The sequence below is a fragment of the Vipera ursinii genome (genome assembly GCF_947247035.1).
Source record: "Vipera ursinii genome assembly, chromosome: 1".
In the NCBI taxonomy this organism is placed as follows: Eukaryota; Metazoa; Chordata; class Lepidosauria; order Squamata; family Viperidae; genus Vipera; species Vipera ursinii.
The window spans coordinates 258,138,644-258,158,492 of NC_139512.1; the positions used below are offsets into that span (position 1 = coordinate 258,138,644).

At 38.9% G+C, this 19,849-nt stretch overlaps 1 protein-coding gene across 1 annotated transcript in view; it reads right to left on the bottom strand.

Annotated features, from left to right (window-relative positions):
• Window positions 1–19,849, bottom strand: part of CEP85L (centrosomal protein 85L) — a 116,443-nt gene that overhangs the window by 82,150 nt on the left and 14,444 nt on the right. The window contains exon 2 of the mRNA XM_083355503.1: window positions 6,316–6,477. Within this exon, the coding sequence (XP_083211629.1) occupies window positions 6,316–6,477 (162 nt within the window). The remainder of the gene's footprint in view (window positions 1–6,315; window positions 6,478–19,849) is intronic.

Consider the following 19,849-nt stretch of genomic DNA (forward strand, 5'->3'; position numbering starts at 1 on the left):
CTTGTTAAAGGGTGATTGCTTTAATCAAGCCCCTTTGAAGCACTAAGACTACTGGTAGTCCTCGACTTATGACCACAACTGAGCCCAAAAATTCTGTTGCTAAGCAAGGCAGTTGTTATTGCATCATGCCCCATTTTATGACCTTTTCCCATGGTTGTTAAGCAAATCAATGCAGCTGTTAAGTGAATCATGGGGTTGTTAAAGCAAATCTGGCTTCCCCCAATTGACTCTGCTTGTCAGAAGCTCCCTAGAAAGGTGGCAAAGGCTGATTCCAGGACTCCGGAATGCTGCAACCCTTACAAATACATGCCCAGTTGCAAAGGGCCCAAAGTTTGATCATGTGACTATGGGGATGCTGCAACATTCAGAAGTTTGAGAACTGGTCATAAGTGACTCTGAACAGTCATTAAATGAAAGGCTGTAAGTCGAGGACTACTTGTAACAAAAATATCAAAACTTATAAAAGGATAACTACATCTTATTAAAAATACACAGCTTTGGATTCAATTGAAATCTTTCAATCTACAGGCCCCTGTGTTAGGGGGGAAGCTTGGTATCAGTGCAAAGGGGAGGCCTTGGGTAGTTAGAAACACTAGCCCACCCCCATGGTGTTCCCCACCCTGAGCTGCCTCATGTGCATTTAACCACCTGTGCATTCGATTAACAAATTCATTGGGTAAAGCAAGGAGGGATCAAGTTCATTTAACATGATACAATTAATGAATTCTCGTGTTATGAAAGTAATTGGCAGGACTGCTTGCATGTGATATTGATTGGTTGCTTAGGTGTACTTGGACATTTTAATATCATTTTAGGTGTTTTGTTTTAGACCTTACCATGAATTTTGTTGTTGTTTGTTTTATCATATCTAACTGTACTTTGAATGTAGGGATTTTTTGTAAGCTGCCTGGCAACAAATAAATTCAATAAACAAACATTCAAGCATTCCATCTGCTAACTTGATACAGGTGTTTAAAATTCCACATTGTACCTCTGAGCTCCGACAATGATTTCAGATTTTTGGTGGAATTTCTGAAACATACAGATTGTTTCACTTAAGACTTAAATATGTCCAGTTGTAAATCATATTAATCACTATCCATATGGACAGCACAGCTCTTTTTCTCTAAGTATAAGGGTTGGGGAGAACAAAATTGCACAATTGAAACACTGAAAGAATTAAAAGCAGACTGTGAAAAATATAAGAATACAATAGGGTGACAGGTATTAACTCGGGAACCAACTTGAAACATTAAGCCTAGTGACAGTTGAAGAGTTTTGTGACCACTCACAGTAATGTATATCCTGGGAGAAAGCCAAAAGGGAAAATCCCTTTCCCATGAACCATAATCCTTGGAGTCACAGCTTTAATTTTTACAAGATTTCTCCTACAGAATGAACAATACAGAGCAAATATGCAGGCATTATTCTGTCTATATGCTTCTCAACAAACAATCAGCATTCACACTGCTTTTTAAACAATGAATGATACCGTAAGAATTACTTTGCTTCCTATAATTTGATTAGTGTAGCATGGTATGCCTTCTATCTTGTGTTGGTTGATTATTATTGTTTCAGAGGCAACCTCTACTCTTTCTGTGACCTTGCAATTTTTTTCCCAGGTTTTAATGTAATTCTACTCCCTCTCCCCATGTGGCATTGAGCCTCCTAAAGTACAATGAGTGAGATTCATAGCCAAACATTTTACTAAAGAAACTTCAAGCTTTTATTTTAAGAGTTTGATATTGTTTATTGCTTCTTTTTTGTCTTTTATAGTAAAGTAATTTACAGAACACTTATTAAAATTTTGTATTATCAATTTTATGTGCAAAAATATAAATCCAATTTATTAGGCATTTTGAGTTACATGAATTTCAGTGACAGAATTAAACCAACAATCTTTCCACTTAAGTGGCTCATGAAACTTAATGATGCCTGAATTTGACCTGGATCCCAGAGCTATTTTTATGAGGAGAGGAAGAGGAAACGTGCTTGACACACGTTTTACAAATATGGAGAACAAATAAGTTTATATCCATATTTTAAATTTAGATAAAAAAATAAAAGACTTCCAGTAGACACAAATAGTTGTTAGATAACATTTCTGATATCTATGCTTCTCAAAATCGCAATATTTCAATATCTCATTAGTCAACTATTAAAGCTATGTAATAGCACTTTTTATATTGAAAAATATGTTAATATTCATATAATTCCTTTTAATGGTGATTGCTTAGCAATAGTTAAAAAACCAATAGAAAAATGAGAGGCATATTTAACTCCAGTTCAATACAAAATGAGCAGGTTGGTCTACAAAACCATTTTTGATTTACAGCCAATTTGACTTTTCAAGTAATTATAGTCTACTGTTACAGATTCTTAGAGACTTTCAGTCTCCAACTTAAAAATCAATACAACATGCTGCCAAGACAGTTGCTTCCTCCAGTAAGTACATTTCTTAGAAAGGGGAAAAAATCTGGATGTAAGCTTTTTGCTTCTCTCCATGGAATTCCACCATGTTGAAAGATATCTACATTTTCAACTCTTTTCTTTCCTCTTCCTTCCTAACATTAAATATTACCTTACTATCACTTGAATATTTCCTTTTAGTTGGAGCACATGTCACAAAATGCATATTATTAATATTACTAATTATTTATATTAAATGAACCTTTAAAGATAACTTAGCTTTTAATAGAGAGTCTGTTCCTATGTTCTTGCAACAATTACTTTGGGAAGCCCTGAAACTAACAGCTACCTTGAGAAACTAATGTTTTCCACAATTACTTTTCCTGGTTTACAAAGTGATCACCTTACTATATTTATTTTCAATTAATCTCCAACTAATTTCCTTCATTTTTATAGACACAAAATGTCTAAGAAGCAATGGTTTCGAACAAGACTGGACCTCTAAGAAGGACTCCCCCTTTTCACAGAAGCAATGGGGATCCAAGCAAAGATTTTCTGATGGAAAAAGGGGGGTTAGCTTTCTAGTTGTTGTTTCTGCTGCTGCTTTTAAGCCTATGGCAGACATGTCAAACACAAGGCCCGGGGGCCGGATGCAGCCCGCGAAGTGGTTTCATGTGGCCTGCGAAGCCATCCTGGAAACAGTGAGGTAATGGCCCCCACTGCCTTGGCCCTGGCCCAGAGACCCTCCTCCTGCCAGAGACACTCAGATCTGTCCCAGTCCTGCCCAGGCCCCCATAGGCACCCTTGATGCGAACGATGTAAAGCTGGCCATGCCCACCCAGTAGGCCATACGCACTCTAGCCACGCCCACCCAGTAGGCCACGCCCACCCTGGCCATACCCACCAGGCCCCCTGAGGGCAACCGCAATGCTGATGCGGCCCTCAATGAAATTGAGTTTGACACCCCTGGCCTATGGCATTCCTTCCTTCCCTTCTTCAGAGGGTCCCCCAACTTTATAGACCATATTTCTGTATTCACAGGGATCTGAGGTGGATGAAGAATGAAGGGCGAAGGCTGCCTACATTCAAAGGGAGATTAAGTTCAAAACTTCTGTTCTTCCTAATTCTGAATCTAAACCAATTACAGCAAGGGTGTCAAGCTGCCAGCTCACGGGCCGGTTTCATCATACCAAAACCACGCCCACCCCATTGCCGACAATGCAAAAAGTCACGATACATCACGTCACGTGACATGGCAAGTTTGACACCTGTGAATTACAGTATCTTCAAAAAAAACTGCAGGATTCCTCCCATTTCTTTTGCATGCAATGTAACATGGTAGAACAACAAGAACTCTATCTTTGCATCTAAAATGATAAGGAGAAAGCAAGTAGATAGGTGCAATATATTACAATTAATTCTTAGATGCCCACTTACAGATCATTGTTAATTATTTCAAAGCTATACTCTGCACACAGTCCTCAACTTAATTTCTAAATACAGAAGCTACAGAATTAAACCTATATGAAACTCAAACTCTCTCCCTTGGGACTTTAAAATCAAGCTCCGACAGTAAAGTCTGCATTCCATAAGGTTAAGGAACATCACAATTATAGTTAATGACAAGCAAGAAGGTTCTGCCACTAGAGGTTGCTAGGCCCTCTTTCTAAGCAGCACTTGCAACAGATCCATGGAGGATGAGTGGATTTTCAGATTGGTCACATAATGGATAATAACTTCCCATAGGTAGCTAGGACCCAAGCTTTAAAGGATTTATATGTTTAAACAAGCAATCTGAGTCTGACTTAGAAATCAATATTAAGCTAGTAAAATTGAAACTAGATAGGTAACACAAGCTCTTCAGAGCTGATACCAGACAAAAGCCTAGACCCAGCATTATGAACCTGTTATCATTTCCAGGTTTACTTCAAAGGCATATCAGATTAAAGTACATTATAATAGAGGTAAAGTCCTCGACTCACTGCCATTCATTTAGTAACCAAAGTTTACAACGGCACTGGAAAAAGTGACATGACAATTTTTCAAAGTTACTATCACTGCAGCATTCTAGAGCAGGGCTTTTCAACCAGTGGGACGGGTACCACCTGTGGTACATTGGCACCTGGCAGGTGGTACGTGACCATCCTAGAAAAGTGGTAGCGGGGGAGGGGAATGAGCTGAACCGGTGGCAGCACCGCACAAGCCCGGCTGGAGCTGCAGGGCTGTTAGGCCTCAGCGGAAGCGCCAGGATCAGCGCTTCTTCGGGTCTGTCAGGGCTCAGTGGAAGCGCCAGGATCAGCTTGTATTTCCTGATAACTTCATTGACACCTTCATACAAATATTGAAAAATGTAGTAGAATAAATCATGAGGCAATATGTACTCCAAAAATTTTGGGGAGAAGTATCAGTAACCTGCCATACAGATAAAACCATGTTTGCAAAGCATACTCCTTATATGCTGCTTTGCACACAAAAAAAGAGACTGTCATGGGCAATATATTTAGCTGACACAGAAAAGACAGAACGTTCATCTAATAAAATATATGTGATAATTCTCTATTTTTCAACCAAAATAATCCTTACTAAACTCTGAAGCATTACTCATAGAATGTCACACCATTCAAAGAAATGGAGCATATAACAATATTAGTTCATAGTCTTTTCATAAAAATCAGTGAGTCTGAATAAACATTATGACTTCTTTCTCTCATATAAAATAATCAGGCTTTTTTAAAAAAAATCCTTGTCTTCCATCTACTATTATTTCTTTAAAAAAACTGAAATACATTCAGCTGAACGTTTGTTTCCTCTGCAGTTCAGATATAAAGAAGAAGTAAAGTGAAGCAGCCACTGAGTATAAGATTCTCATTCACTTGTTAACCATTGTTCACTGCAATGCTATCCGCTCTATAGCTGGCTTTTTTTAATCTCCTTCACCTCTTTTCATCGCATTGGACCTCTGAATTTTAAGGCCTAAGATATTTTCAACATATTGTATTTAAGAGAATTAAAAACTTTTGTACTTCAGTTTATTTTCAAGCAGCACAATATTTTTGAAAGAAAAAACAAATCTGAAACAATATGTTTAGCTGAGGCTTTTACCATAGTGCCCACAATTGATTATCTTTTTGGCAGTCATTGTGATATTCCTTAGCATTTCTTCTAGGAACAAGAAATGCAGGCATTTAGAAAAAGGAAAAAAGGAGACTCGACAAGTACAGGAAAAAAAAGATATTAAAATCAATATTCTTTGTCTGGCAAAAACAATCAGGAAAAAGAAAGAACAGAGCAGAGGTCCCCAACCTTTGGGCACCAGGGACCAGTTCCATGGAGAGAGGTTTTTCCACAGACCGGAGGATGCATGGTTTTGTGTGCTGCCTGCATCCTGAGGATGGGGCTTTGCTTGCTTGTGAGGATCGGTTGCTGGCATGTTGCGGCCTAGTACTTGGTCCATGGACCAGGGGGTTGGGGACCCCTGCCTTACGAGTATTTTAAAGGTAACACTAGGGGAAAAACTAATTTATCCCACCATCTTCAATTAGGAAAACATGTAAACAAGGATAAAGTATATGCATTCTTCTCTCTCTCTCTCTCTCTCTCTCTCTCTGTGTGTGTGTGTGTGTGTGTGTATGTATGTGTGTGTGTGTGTGTGTAATATATTATTACTTTTTTTAAATAGAAGGAAAACAAAAATATGAATGCAATCCTATACTTTATTTAAATCTAAACTTAAATTTAAAAAACATAATGGGTTTTAATTCCAAAGTAAATCATCCTTAAGATCATATTGCATCTTTTAGTCTTTAAAAAGGTCACCTTAAGTCTCTGTATCTTTCTCTGCTTTTTCAACAACAATTATTCCTGATTTTCTACTAGATGTCCTCAGGTTTAAGCATATCTACTGACCTTCCACACTATCTGAGCAGGAAGTTCCAACACCTGTATCACCACTGTCAGAAGCTATGCTGTGTCTTCTGATATGGATACTTTGACGGCTGGGTGGATCTGCTGTGGCTTGCCACAGAGAATCAGTGCCCGAAAACCATCCTGATGAAGAACATTCTGGACCTGCATAGGAAAAAAAGCGTTTAAATACAAAATTAACTTAAGATGGGTTAAATAAAATTAAGACAAGAACTTCATAGCAAGCAGTTTTGTAGTTTACTTCTTAATGCATGAATTTTTAATATGAACAAAAAACCTCTAGTATCTTGGAACAAGGCTATCAGCATTAACCATTTTTTTGTTCTGTTCAATGTGAATTTGCTTGGGATTTAGACTAGACTTCAAATTCAGTTTACAAAATTTAAATTTCCTTTAATAGCATTTGAGAAGTAAGCAGGAAATTTTAGGTTTTGGACACATGAAGAATTATACTCAGTGTTATAAAAGTTTGATTCTGCCAAATTATATTTGCTGAAATAATGGATAAGTACAATCCATTTATATGGTATTCATGTATTAAATGCCAATGCATTTCTTTACCACAGATTTCCATTTATATTAAACACAGAAAACCTCTGATCACAAAGCTAATTTCATCAACCATTATATTTAATGGAAGAATTTACAATATACAATCATAAGCAATCTAACTTGGCAGTAAGTATACAGCACAAAACTCTGAAGGTTAGGAAAAAAATAAAGATTCTATGACCTATGGCATTATTTATTACAAACAAGATGTATTTCACTATTCCAGTAAGTCAAAAATATATCAGATTTAAAAGAGCTTTAAAAAGAATAACTATGAAACAATTACCTAATGAGGAGAACTGCATTGTTCATAGTTATACAAAGATCACTTTATAACTAATAAAAACCAAACAGAAACCATTCTTTTATACAGTCATTCAACCTCATTTAATTATGCAGTTGCCAAGAATTTTAAAAAGCTGCCTTTTTTTGTAATTGTTCCACATTTTTTGAGATTTTTTATTCTTTTCTACACAGAAAGAGGAACATTCAAGCAACTTACACTTTGTGTTCTAACTACTCAGCCAGAATCTACTTTCTGTAATTCATACTACCAGCAGCTATTTAATTCTTTCTCTTTCTTCTTTATTTTTGGCACAACAGAAAGCAGAACATTGTAATTTTTGCCCCAAATTGTTCTATCTTCCATCATATTGCTACAAAACTCACTGATCAACTTGCCTTGTCTTTGGCTAGAATTATGTATCCTCCTACAAAGTCTGCATGGTTATAGGACAATGACATTCAGAGAAGAAACTTAGGAAGGAACTGGGAGGTTAAAAATGGAAGCAGGAGATCTGTACCTTTAAAGTTGCACGGTTGATATTATAAGCCCTTCCAGTAAACCAGACAGGAAACACTACTAGAAAACTTCATTATACCTTATTGTAAGACTATATTAATATAATATTGCATGTCTAAAGGTACAAACCTACTGCCACCACTTTTAGCCTCCTGATCAATTAGAGCAGTTTTTTCCTAAATTTCTTCAGTAGTCAGAGAGGGTCCCTCCCTCTCTTGTCTGATTGTTTCCTAAGCAGCATCACTTCCCCTTCTTCCCCAAGGTCATCCAAACATTCCAATAGATCTGCTTTCATCGTTTTCATGATAGTGACAGATCTTGCGGATACTTTTAATACTGACAATTGGTTGAGTATTAATAAACTATGATTTAAAGGCAAATATACAGTGGTGGTATGTGTGTGAGAGATCTTCTCATTTAAAATATGAGGGCAATTTGGAAATAAACCTCCATTTGGTTATCAATGACAGACACTCCCAGATACAGAACTTTTATTATACACATTAGAAAAATACATTGCATTATTGTTTGACATAATTGCCACTCAAATTGAGGCACTTGTCATAACGTCTTACAAGGTTTGAAATTCCTTAGTAGTTGTCAGAATCCATGTATATCACATTCATAAATGTATGTTTAAAACATTATCCCCGCCCCTGGATTCTGCCATCTCCGGAGGAAGGAGGAGCGCATGTGGATTCAGCCTGCCTTAGGTTATTTCAAAGACCAAGGGAAACCTTTTGAACTGGGGGAACAAAGGGGAGGGTTAGGGAAGAAGGCATCTGGCCTGTGTCTCCATTTGAATCTGTAAAGGAAGAAGGCAATAACCGTAAAGATCCGAAGTTCCCTTTTTCCCACAAAAGGGATGATACAAAGTAAATGATGGGGGGCTGACCAAATGGGGTTGAGGGAAGGGGGGTTGAACCAGGAACTAAAGTTTCAATCTGTAAAACAATACCAGGTCCTGTCTTGTATTTCCACAACCAAACATGTCCTAGTAAAAATTCCTTTTGGACTAGAACTGACTCCAAGAGTTTTTGTTTTCCTAAGACGTGGATTGGGGTGGGTCCTGACAGTAGTAGTCACTCGGTGCCAAATCTGGGCTATTGGGGGGGGGGTGATCAAAAACATCCCAAAGGAACTGCTTCAAAAGGTGTGTGGGCGAGCATCATTGTGAACCAACACCACACCGGAAGTGGTGTCATAGAAAATCCCGCCAAATGTGAAGATACCAAAGGAGTACTGCTAGTGAAGTTCATGGAGTGTGGTTCAACCATCAATACAGAAGTCTACTGTGAAACGTTATGAAAATTCAGATGAGCCATCCATAACAAGCATCAGGGCATGCTGACTTCTGGTGTGGTGTGGGTTCACGATGATGCTCGCCCACACACTGCTAGACGGACCCAAGAACTTTTGAAGCCGTTCATAGCCCAGATTTGGCGTCAAGCAACTACTACTAAGGAATTTCAAAGTTTGTAAGACATTATGACAAATGCCTCAATTTGAATGGCGATTATGTCAAAAAGTAATGTAATCAATGTTGTAGTTTTCTAATGTGTATAATAAAAGTTTTGTATCTCTGTCTGTCATTCATAACCAAACGGAGGTTTACTTCTGAATTGCCTTCGTATATTGACTATAGGAAGCTGCACTGAATATTAGATAAAATATATAATATAGGTAGTCCTCAAGTTATGACCACAACTGAACCCAAAATTTATGTTGCAAAGTGAAACATTTGTTAAGTGAGTTTTGCCCTATTTTACAACTTTTCTTGCTAGTTGTTAAGTGAATCACTGCATTTAAGTTGATAACATGGTAAGTGAATCTGGTCTCTCCATTGACTCTGCTTGTCAGAAGGTCTCAAAAGCTGATCACATGACCCAGGACATGGAACCGTCATAAATATGAACCAGTTGATAAGTATCTGCATTTTGATCATGTCACCATGGGAATGTTACAATGGTCTTAAGTGTGAAAAACAATCATAAGTCACCTTTTTTAGTGCCACTGTAACTTTAAACGGTCACTAAAAGAAATGTTGTAAGACAAGGACTACCTTTATATTAATCTAACTGATTAATATACACTCGGATCTATGATTGCCACTAGAAATACAAGGGGATCAGATTACTAAATCTGCTACAACCATACCTGCACAGAGTTATCTTTGCAACAGTTTTTTCATGATCCAGTAATTATCCAGTTGAATTACTGTATAACGATATACTGCACACGGGGTTTCCTTTGAAAATTATTCAGAAACTTCAATGAGTTCAAACCAGAGCCGACTTGTATGATATATATAAGTGCTTTGCTATATGCACTGGTGGTCAGGACATTTTTCAAGGTGTAATTTGAAATAGTATTACTCTACAAAGCCTAAATAGCTTTCAGTCATGTAACCTGAAGAAGTGTTCCTTCTCATTTTCCTATTAGGACACTAAGATCTCCAATGGAGACCATTATCAAATTTCTCTCACATACTGAAAGGGCTTTTTCAATAATGATGACCTGAAGGAAGTAATTTAGGGCATCATTTTTACAGACAGATTAGGGAGTATTTGCAGACAGTTTAGGGAGCAATGACTTTAGTAGAGCTTTCTCTGCAATTCTGCCTTTTACTACTGAAGGGGCTTTCACATCTCAATGACACTATATAACTGAAAGTAGATTCTCAGTAAGCTTAAGCATAAAAGGCAGATCGTAGGTAAGGAATCAGAGCAAATAGGATTCACTGAAAAAGAAAACAACAAGCCAACTCTAGGTTTCTGATAAGAAATACCCCCCCCCAAAAAAAACCCAACAACACATAAATTACAGGAGGTTGAAATGCTTAACTTGAAAATAAAATATTATATGTCAAATAACAGAAAGGTTGCACCTTGGAAAGCAGGAAACAAATTAATAAAAGTTTTGGCAAGAAAATTCAAACTTTATGGCAAATACTTTTTCAACAATCTAAATGAAACTACATGTAGACATCATCAGATTGACATCAAAATCAAACTGATTAGATACTCTCCATACAAATAAGGCAGTCCTCAACTTATAACCATTCATTTAGCAAACATTTGAAATTACAATGGCACTGAATGGCTGTTATGACTGGTCTTTGGAATTTCCTTCCGGACCAAAACCTCTCAGGGACAGAAATTCTGGTCTCAATTCCCTGTAAGCATGTTGGATGTGTATTCTTTTCAATTAGCAAAATTAAGACCTAGTGCTGATTAAAGCTCAGTTTACAAACTCCTTTTTGCAAAATTGCAACTTACGCTAATAAAAAAAAAATCATCAGACCAACAAGGTACAACTTCAGCAGTACTCTATATAATTATGAAATTACTATGAAGAATAGATTTAATGGATTAGGTTGGATAACTAGAATAAATTGGATTTAAGTTCATGACATCATTAAGATGAGGCAAACAAAAATATGCCAAAATGCAAACAGCAGCAGAAGGTGAATTGGTGTTTGCTGATACAGCAGGAAACAAAAGGCATCAGAGACAGAGGAATTTTAAGTTCTGGAGAAAATTAAGAGACAAGCAGTTACATCTAAATAAGTAATGCAAAGAAACTGAATTTAACAACAATTGGAAAGAAAAGAGATTTATTTAGGATACTTACAGAATAAGTCAAACTTTTATGCAAAGATAGACATGATTAAAGACAAAGAAGGCAAAGAACTGCTAGGCAAAAACGTTAAAAGGTCTGATCATTGTAAAGTTAATTGGACTCTAGAACTTAGAGCTGACAATAAAGCTGAAGAAGCTCTTTTAAACCAACCAAACCTAAAACCTTTCAGGATGTCAGAGTTACAGCACTACTTATAACTTGTAGGCTGATATGGAAAGCAGTGGCTAGAGGCCTGGAAAAGAGCAATTCTTATTTTAATACCATAAAAAAAGGCAGAAAGAATGCTCAGCTTACTGAACAACTGCACTTATCCCTCAGGTTGGTTAAGATAATGTTCAAGGTTTGCAATTCAGAGTTTAACAATATCTGAAACTAAGAACTGCCAGATGTACAAATCAGCCTCTAAAGAGGTAGAAGCTCCAATCACCTTGTATACTGTTACCTTATTTACCTTCTATGCAAAGAGAGCCAGTTTGTTGTGGTGGTGAAGGCACCCAGCTAGAAACTAAAAGAATGACCTTGGGGCAGTCATTCTCTCTCAGCCCTAGGAAGAAGGCATCAGCAAACCATTTCCACAATTTTGCCAAGAAAACTGCAGAGACTTGTCTAGGCAGTTGCCGGGAGTCAACACCAACTCCAAGGCACCAAGAAACGAAAACATAGTATCATGAGATATGGCAGACTGAAAGAAATAGAAATTGGAATTAAAATAGCTTGGAGAAAAATGAGTCACCTGAGGTATAATGATGATACTAGTCTTATGGCTGGAACTGAGGAAAACTTAAGGAATTCCTTGTTGAAGGGTAAAGATGAGAGTGCAAAGCCAGTCTGATGCTCACTTTTTTTTTTAAAGTAAACTGACTATGTCAATGGGCAATACCAATCCAATTTTTAAAGTAGTAACAAACTTTATTTTCCCAAGTTCAAAAATTCACATGGATGACTGTAGAGATTTTATACAGAAAAACAGAAGAATGCAAAAATACCCACAATGGAGGAATAATTTGTGAAAACAGAGCTTACAAAAATACTTAAATTGATTTGTTTTATGAGGGAGGGTACAACATCATTTATAAAATACTGGAAATTCTTTATGGAATTTTTGCTGAAAATGGCTAAGAATGAACTAGAGATTTCTGGATTAGTGCTGAAAGAGCTGTACATGAGAGAAAGGAGCTATGTTATGAAATTTTGAAGAGAGATATAAATAGAACAACTATAAAGAAGATCAGAAGTTGCTTCTTTAAGTAACTTTGTTCCTGTTTTTCTCTCTATTGTTTTCAACACTTTTTTCTTTCTTTCTTTATTTATTTATTTGTTTTTATAAACCGCCCTTCTCCCGAGGGACTCGGGGCGGTGTACAGAGTAAGGTAGGTAAACATAATGAAACAATACTGAAATACAATAGTCAAAACAAACTGGGACCCCAATTAGAGCTATCAGGCCAGGCCGGACTGCTGGAACAGGTAAGTCTTTAAGTCGCGCCGGAAGGTGCGGAGGTCGGGGGCCGTCCGGATTTCAGTTGGTAAGCAGTTCCAGAGGGCTGGCGCACCCACTGAGAATGCCCTCCCCCTGGGGGCCACCAGCCGACATTCCTTGAGCGGTGGCACCCTGAGGAGGCCCTCTCTGTGGGAGCGCACAGGGCGGTGGGGTGTTGACATTGGCAGAAGGTGCTCCCGTAGGTAGTCCGGACCCATGCCATGTAGGGCTTTGTATGTCATTGTTAGCACCTTGAACTTCACTCGGAAGGCAACCGGAAGCCAGTGCAGCGCACGGAGGAGAGGTGTGATATGGGAGTATCGGGAGGCTCCCAAAAGTGTCCGTGCCGCTGCACTTTGCACCAGTTGAAGCTTCCGAGTGGATCTCAAGGGCAGCCCCATGTAGAGAGCGTTACAGTAGTCTAGGCGAGAGGTCACAAGGGCATGGGTGACTGTACGTAAGGCATCCAGGTCCAGATAAGGCCGTAGTTGGCGCACCAGTCGAACCCGGGAGAAGGCCCCCTTGGTCACAGCTCCTATGTGATCTTCCAGGGAAAGCTGCGAGTCTAGGAGGACACCCAGGTTGCGGGCCCTATCAACAGGGGGTAGTAACTCATCCCCGATGTTAAGGGGTGGGATGCTCTGAGTATCCTGGCTTGCCGGTACGTACAGCCATTCAGTCTTGTCCGGGTTCAGTTGAAGCCTGTTCCTCCCCATCCATTCCCGGACCGTTTTCAGGCAGCGGGACATCACGTCGAGGGCATCACTGATGCTGTTTGGAGTTGAGATGAAAAGCTGGGTGTCATCAGCATACTGATGGTACCCTACTCCAAAGCTACGAATGATCTCACCCAGCGGTTTCATGTAGATGTTGAACAGGAGAGGCGAGAGGACCGACCCCTGAGGGACTCCGCAAACGAGAGGCCTCGGGGTCGACCTCTGTCCCCCTGCCAGCACCGACTGCGAGCGACCTTGGAGAAAGGAGGAGAACCAACGCAGAACCGTGCCTCCCACTCCCAGTCCCCTGAGGCACCGCAGCAAGATACCATGGTCGATGGTATTGAAAGCCGCCGAAAGGTCTAATAAGACTAGGACAGAGGAATGGCCCCTGTCCCGGGCTCTCCAGAGATCATTCATCAGAGCGACCAATGCCGTCTCCGTGCTGTAGCCCGGCCTGAAGCCCGATTGGCACGGGTCTAGATAAACCGCTTCATCCAGGACCTGAGGAAGTTGGTGCGCCACCACGCTCTCAACAACCTTCGCAAGGAAGCGAAGATTGGAGACTGGACGAAAGTTATTCAATGAGGATGGGTCCAAGGTGGGCTTCTTGAGGAGAGGTCTCACCACCGCCTCCTTCAAAGCAGTGGGGAAGTGACCCTCACTTAGAGAAGCAGAGATGACCGCCAGGAACCAGCCTCGTGTCCCCTCTCGAGCCGCATAAGCCAGCCAGGAAGGGCACGGGTCCAGTAAGCATGTGGAGGAGCTCAACCTCCTCATAATCCTGTCCACTTCCTTAGGGGTCACAGGATCAAATTTCTCCCAGATGACGTCGACAAGACTGTCCATGTCTTGTTCTTCCAACTCAGCCCAGTTGGAGTCCAGGCCGGTTCGAATCCGAGCAATTTTATCCAACAGATATTGACCGAATTCCTCGGCTCGACCCTGCAAGGGTTCCTCCCTCACCTCTTGGTTCAGTAGGGAGCGAGTCACCCTGAACAAGGCAGCCGGGCGATTATCTGCGGACGCGATGAGGGTGGAAAAGTAGTTGGATTTTGCCACCCTTATCGCAGCGAGATAAGACCTGGTGAGGATTCTTAATCGCAATCGGTCGGATTCGGATTGACTGGATCTCCAACGGCTCTCTAGGCCCCGTCTCCGACGCTTCATCTCCCGGAGCTCCACGGTGAACCATGGGGCTCGCTGGGATCTGCGCTGGGTCAGAGGCCGCAGGGGTACAACTCGGTCCAGAGCCTCCGAGGCTGCCTTTTCCCAGGCTTCCACTAAGGCATCCGCCGAGCTGTGAGCAGGGAGTGCATGTGCGTCCCCAAGCGCTACCTGGAACCTATCAGGGTCCATTAGGCGCCTAGGGCGGTACCATCTGGGTGGCACCGTGCACCCACGGCGGGGGGTGGCAAAGGGGAAGTCTAGCCGTAGGAGGTGATGATCAGTCCATGACAGGGGCGTAACAGTCGTGGCACCCCCACCGATATCATCACGCCACCGTCCAGACAAGAACACCAAGTCTGGGGTGTGGCCTCCCTCATGAGTCGGTCCAGAAATTATTTGCGACAGGTCCATGGCCACCATGGAAGCCATGAACTCCCGAGCCAGTTCGGACGATCCTCCCAGGGACGGTAGGTTAAAGTCGCCCAAGACCATGAGTTTTGGGAATTCAACCACCAACCCTGAGAGGACATCGAGTAGCTTGGGCAGGGCTGCCGCTGCACGATTAGGTGGTAGGTACGCCAGCAGCAGGCCCAACTGCGCCCCCGGGCCGTATCTCAGAAGGAGAGACTCACACCCGACTATCTGAGGGATGGTGGTCTCTCGCGGGCTAAGGGATTCCCTGATGATAACTGCCACTCCCCCGCCCCTCCCATGGGCCCGAGGCTGGTGCAGCACCTGGAAACCTGGCGGGCAGAGGTCAACCAGAGGGACACCACCCTCTGGGCCCAGCCAGGTTTCCGTGATGCATTTACATTTACATTTCTTACTTACTTTTTAAAAATATTTTTATGTTTACATTTTAACTTTGTAAAAAATATTTAATAAAAATTTAATTTAAAAAAGAATGTAGTAATTAATATGTGCTACTATAAGCCCTTACAAATATTAAAGCACAGGTGTATATTAACAGTGTGTGTGTGTGTGTGTGTGTATTCAATACTATGGTTCTTCTACTACAATATATGACCATGAAAAGTGCATTGTCTAAATGAATAACAAACAAATCGCTTTGATTCATAGAGTTGGAGAAATTATTTATTTATATAAATTTGTTATATTGTTAAAAATACCTTCAACCACAAAACAACAAATTATTCACAAATATATGAAATAAAGCCAGACTATTCCCTGGAAGATCTGACAGTAATACTAAAGCTTAAATATTTTGCACACGTACCCTAAAGGCAAAAGTCACTGGAGAAGTTCCAGATGCTTGAAATAATCAAAGGCAATTTAAAAAGAGACTAACAAAAGACAAGTGTACTATCCCAGATGACATAAGCATGAGTTGAAAAGTACATAAAGAATGCTGATAAAACTATGCTCAATGGATAATGAAAAGTAGGAGGTGACTAAATGATTGAATAATATTTTGAATACTGTATCTTAGAGCTGCAGTATTAAAATACATAATACTGGGAACAATTGAGCAAATTATGCCATAGATTGAGTTGGCCAAACAATAATTTAACTTAAAATTCATGTAATATTTTGAAGGTAGAATGATGAATGTGAGATTTCTACTAATTCAATTTCTTACCATGATGAATTTTAAAAAGATTGCCTTGTTTGCATATTTATTTGTTTAAAGTAATATTTTCTAAAATTCTAAAAACAAAATAAAACTATAATATTGATGTATATAAAATGAATTTAATTTACGCCTGACCTATCTGGTAACACGTGCATTTTCCCCAACTTGCACAAACGAAATAGAAAAATATACTATATTACCCAATATTTACTGAAGCAAATATTACACACATTTCCATTTCTACCTCAAAATAATCATTAATGCTTCAGACAGAGGAAGCCAGGCTACAGCTACATATGATATTTGAAATGATGACATTAAAAAATAATTCAATTAACGTAACAGAGAACTTTTAACTTTCTAACTTATATTTTTATTAATATTAAAAGCTTTTAACTACAATAATAAAAAACACAAACTGAAAAAAGGAAAAATAAAGATAATAAAAGGTGCAAGAATGTAAAAAAGAAATTAAAAAAAGAAAAACCTAAGAAAGCTACTTTCCACCTTCATTACAACTATAAACAGTTTCACTATCTCTTCACCTCCTCTTATTAAAAGGTATAAAACTTCTCAACCCATAACTCAACATATAACTATGGGTAGTCCTCAACTTATAATCATAAATGAGGGAGGAAGTAGGTAGGTAGACAGGTAGACAATTTATGCTAAACATTTATCATAAACATTTATGATAAAACAAATTTTCCTTGTAATATTCAGCGTAGCCATTTAATATAACATTACAGATTCCAGGAGGAAAATGCCTTCACAAACACAATACAGAAAATAATGAATTAAACGAACTGTTCAGTTTATGTAAATCAAATCTTATTTGCCTAAGATTCTTTCCAGAATCACTTTTCTTATTAAAATAGTGTGCAGTTTTAGAGCAAAATTTCTTCTTATTTTTCTCTTACTTTATTCTCATCAATCCATTAATTTATTACAGAAACAGAAACCTGAGCTACAGATGTTTCTTATTTCTACTTTAGCTCATAAAAATAATTCATTAGTTCATTCTTGCTATGACGGCTCACCACTTCATCTTCCTGCACTCTTCACCCCAGTTTTTTATTATTTGATTATCAGTCACTCAAAATTTTATTATTGCATGAGGAAATTCGTTTCTATTTTACCTGGACTTAGACATTGCCTGCCACCATCTTCTAATACCTTTTAACTTAGATATTTTTTCTGGGATGACATCAGCTATTGTTAAAGCCTAAATGGTTTCTTTATGATAAGCCAAGAGGTGCAACAAGAGTGACCATATGAAGCCCTTTTCCAATTTGGATCCAAATAGCTGCACATCCCCAGGTTGTCTGTTACATTTTACACACATACACACTGAGGGAGGGAGGGAGGGAGAGGGGGAGGGAGGGAGAGAACACCACTGCTTCTTCATTATTATTTCTGCATCACATAATTGCCAATTCACACTAAAATAGCAAGACCAGGACAAATGTATGTGACCTAATCTTTTATGTATTATTAAAGAGCTAAAACAGGAAGAAGCCATTTTCCAGCACCAATTACACTATGTAATAATTACACGTAAAACAGTAGGTTATTAAGCTGACATTAGAGGTAAATGTATACATCATCTTCATGTAGCCCATTACTTTAATAATGAAAGAAACTTAAGTGAGGGAGAATGGGTTTATACACCACTCTATAAGAGTAAGACCTTGCTGTTATAGACATAAAAACAGTGATGGGAGGTAGTTGAAGTGTTCCCCCCCCCTTTAAGGTCTTCTTCTGATGAATAAATTCTGTTTATGAAAATGCAATTCAAATTCAGACAACTATTATATCTAACATGTCATTTATAGCAAAAATCAGATTTGTAGTAGTAGTGCAAAGAGGATCCCATTACAAAGGACACTTCAAAGAATAAAGTTATATTGTTGGAATAGAAGCAAGCTATAAGTTATGTACTCCCTAGGTTGCTAGTTGTTCTTGTCTTATCATTATGTTATCTAATTATGATAAACACCGAGACAGTTTTTCCTTTATTAAAGATGACCTTGCATACTCCCCATTATTTACTTGCATATCAAATTACATCAACCTTCTATCTCGTAGAAATCTAGTTTGGGAGAAAAATAAAGGTAAACATTATTAGCTTGGGCAATCTCTCTTTTAGCAAATGTATAATTCTGTCAGATTTATTTGGCCAGTATCAACCGCTAGTAATTATCAGAAAACTTTGGTAATCTTTGTTTAAGGACCACTTAAACATGTGATCCTGCTGACACTGCTGAATGAGATGTATCATTGGACCTTGAGATCACGGCTGTCTCAGCATCCGCATGGCATTGTAACCACAATTCTGGCACTTGGCAACTGACTCTCAAGTGGGATGGTTGCAGTATCAGTGCAATCACATGACATGGCACTTTACAATTAACGTACATCACTTAGCAATAAAGTTACTGGTCCCAAATACCATCATTAAATGAGGACTACCCGTATCTTTCTAGTCACTAGACCACAAGACCTGATTTCATTCTTCAGATGAAAATGCAGGACCAAGATGAATTTCCTTTTAGGAAGGTAACCTCCTTTTTCAGCCATGTTTGTGGGTGAACAATATATTCTTTACTGAATAAAATATTACAAATTTCATATCATCACAAAGTTCAAGGCATATGCCTGTTTTCTTCCTTAACTTACTTAATAAAGAACTATCTCCCCTTCTGTTAAATGGACCAGACTAGAAGCCTTCATCATACTAATTCACTTTATTCTCAGGCATAAATTCAAAAAAAGTAAACATATTTTAGCAGTTTTATCGATTTAACCTCTTCTGACAGGTTTAGGAATTTGATACAGCACTCTCTGCAGCACAGTGATTGAATGCAGGTGTTCATGTAAGTGGAAGGACTGGATCACGTAGTGCAGTGTTAACGTTTATAGATGGAATTACCCTTTCTAGACTATTCTATAGCAGTTTCCCATATTGTGTAGGGGGATTTATTTAGAGATTTGTACCAATGCAACAGATTCCTTTACCCAGTAACTAGTAGTAAAGTGTTGCTTGTCCTCTTCTAGGGTATAAATAGTCTGGTTGGTTATCATATTTCTAGTATATCTAATTTTAGGAAAACAAGGTATGACCAGCTTGTTCCAAACAACACTCCCAAGTTTAAGACAGTTTTAGATAGAAATTAGGCAGCATGTTTTCTTGTGACCTCTGGAAATTCAAAGAATGCATCCATTCATAAAACCATCTTATCTATACAAAACACAAATAGACTAGCACTTACTGATAATACCAACAACTATTTCCAGGTGTAGAGTTGGATGCATTCCAGGCCCAGCTATCTTATGATATGTATAGGTACCTCAACATGTGCAAAAGAAACCCCTGGCACGTTGCTTTCAAACTGGAGAACTAAGGTCTCCACGGATATTATAATGCTATTAGCATGGCTCTCATTTATTTTATTTTGCAAGCTACCATCAATAACATTGGGATAGGTGGAAACATGTACAGCACATGAAAGGGGGAGGGAGATAGGGCAGAACTACAGTGAACCATTTGTTTCTCTGCCT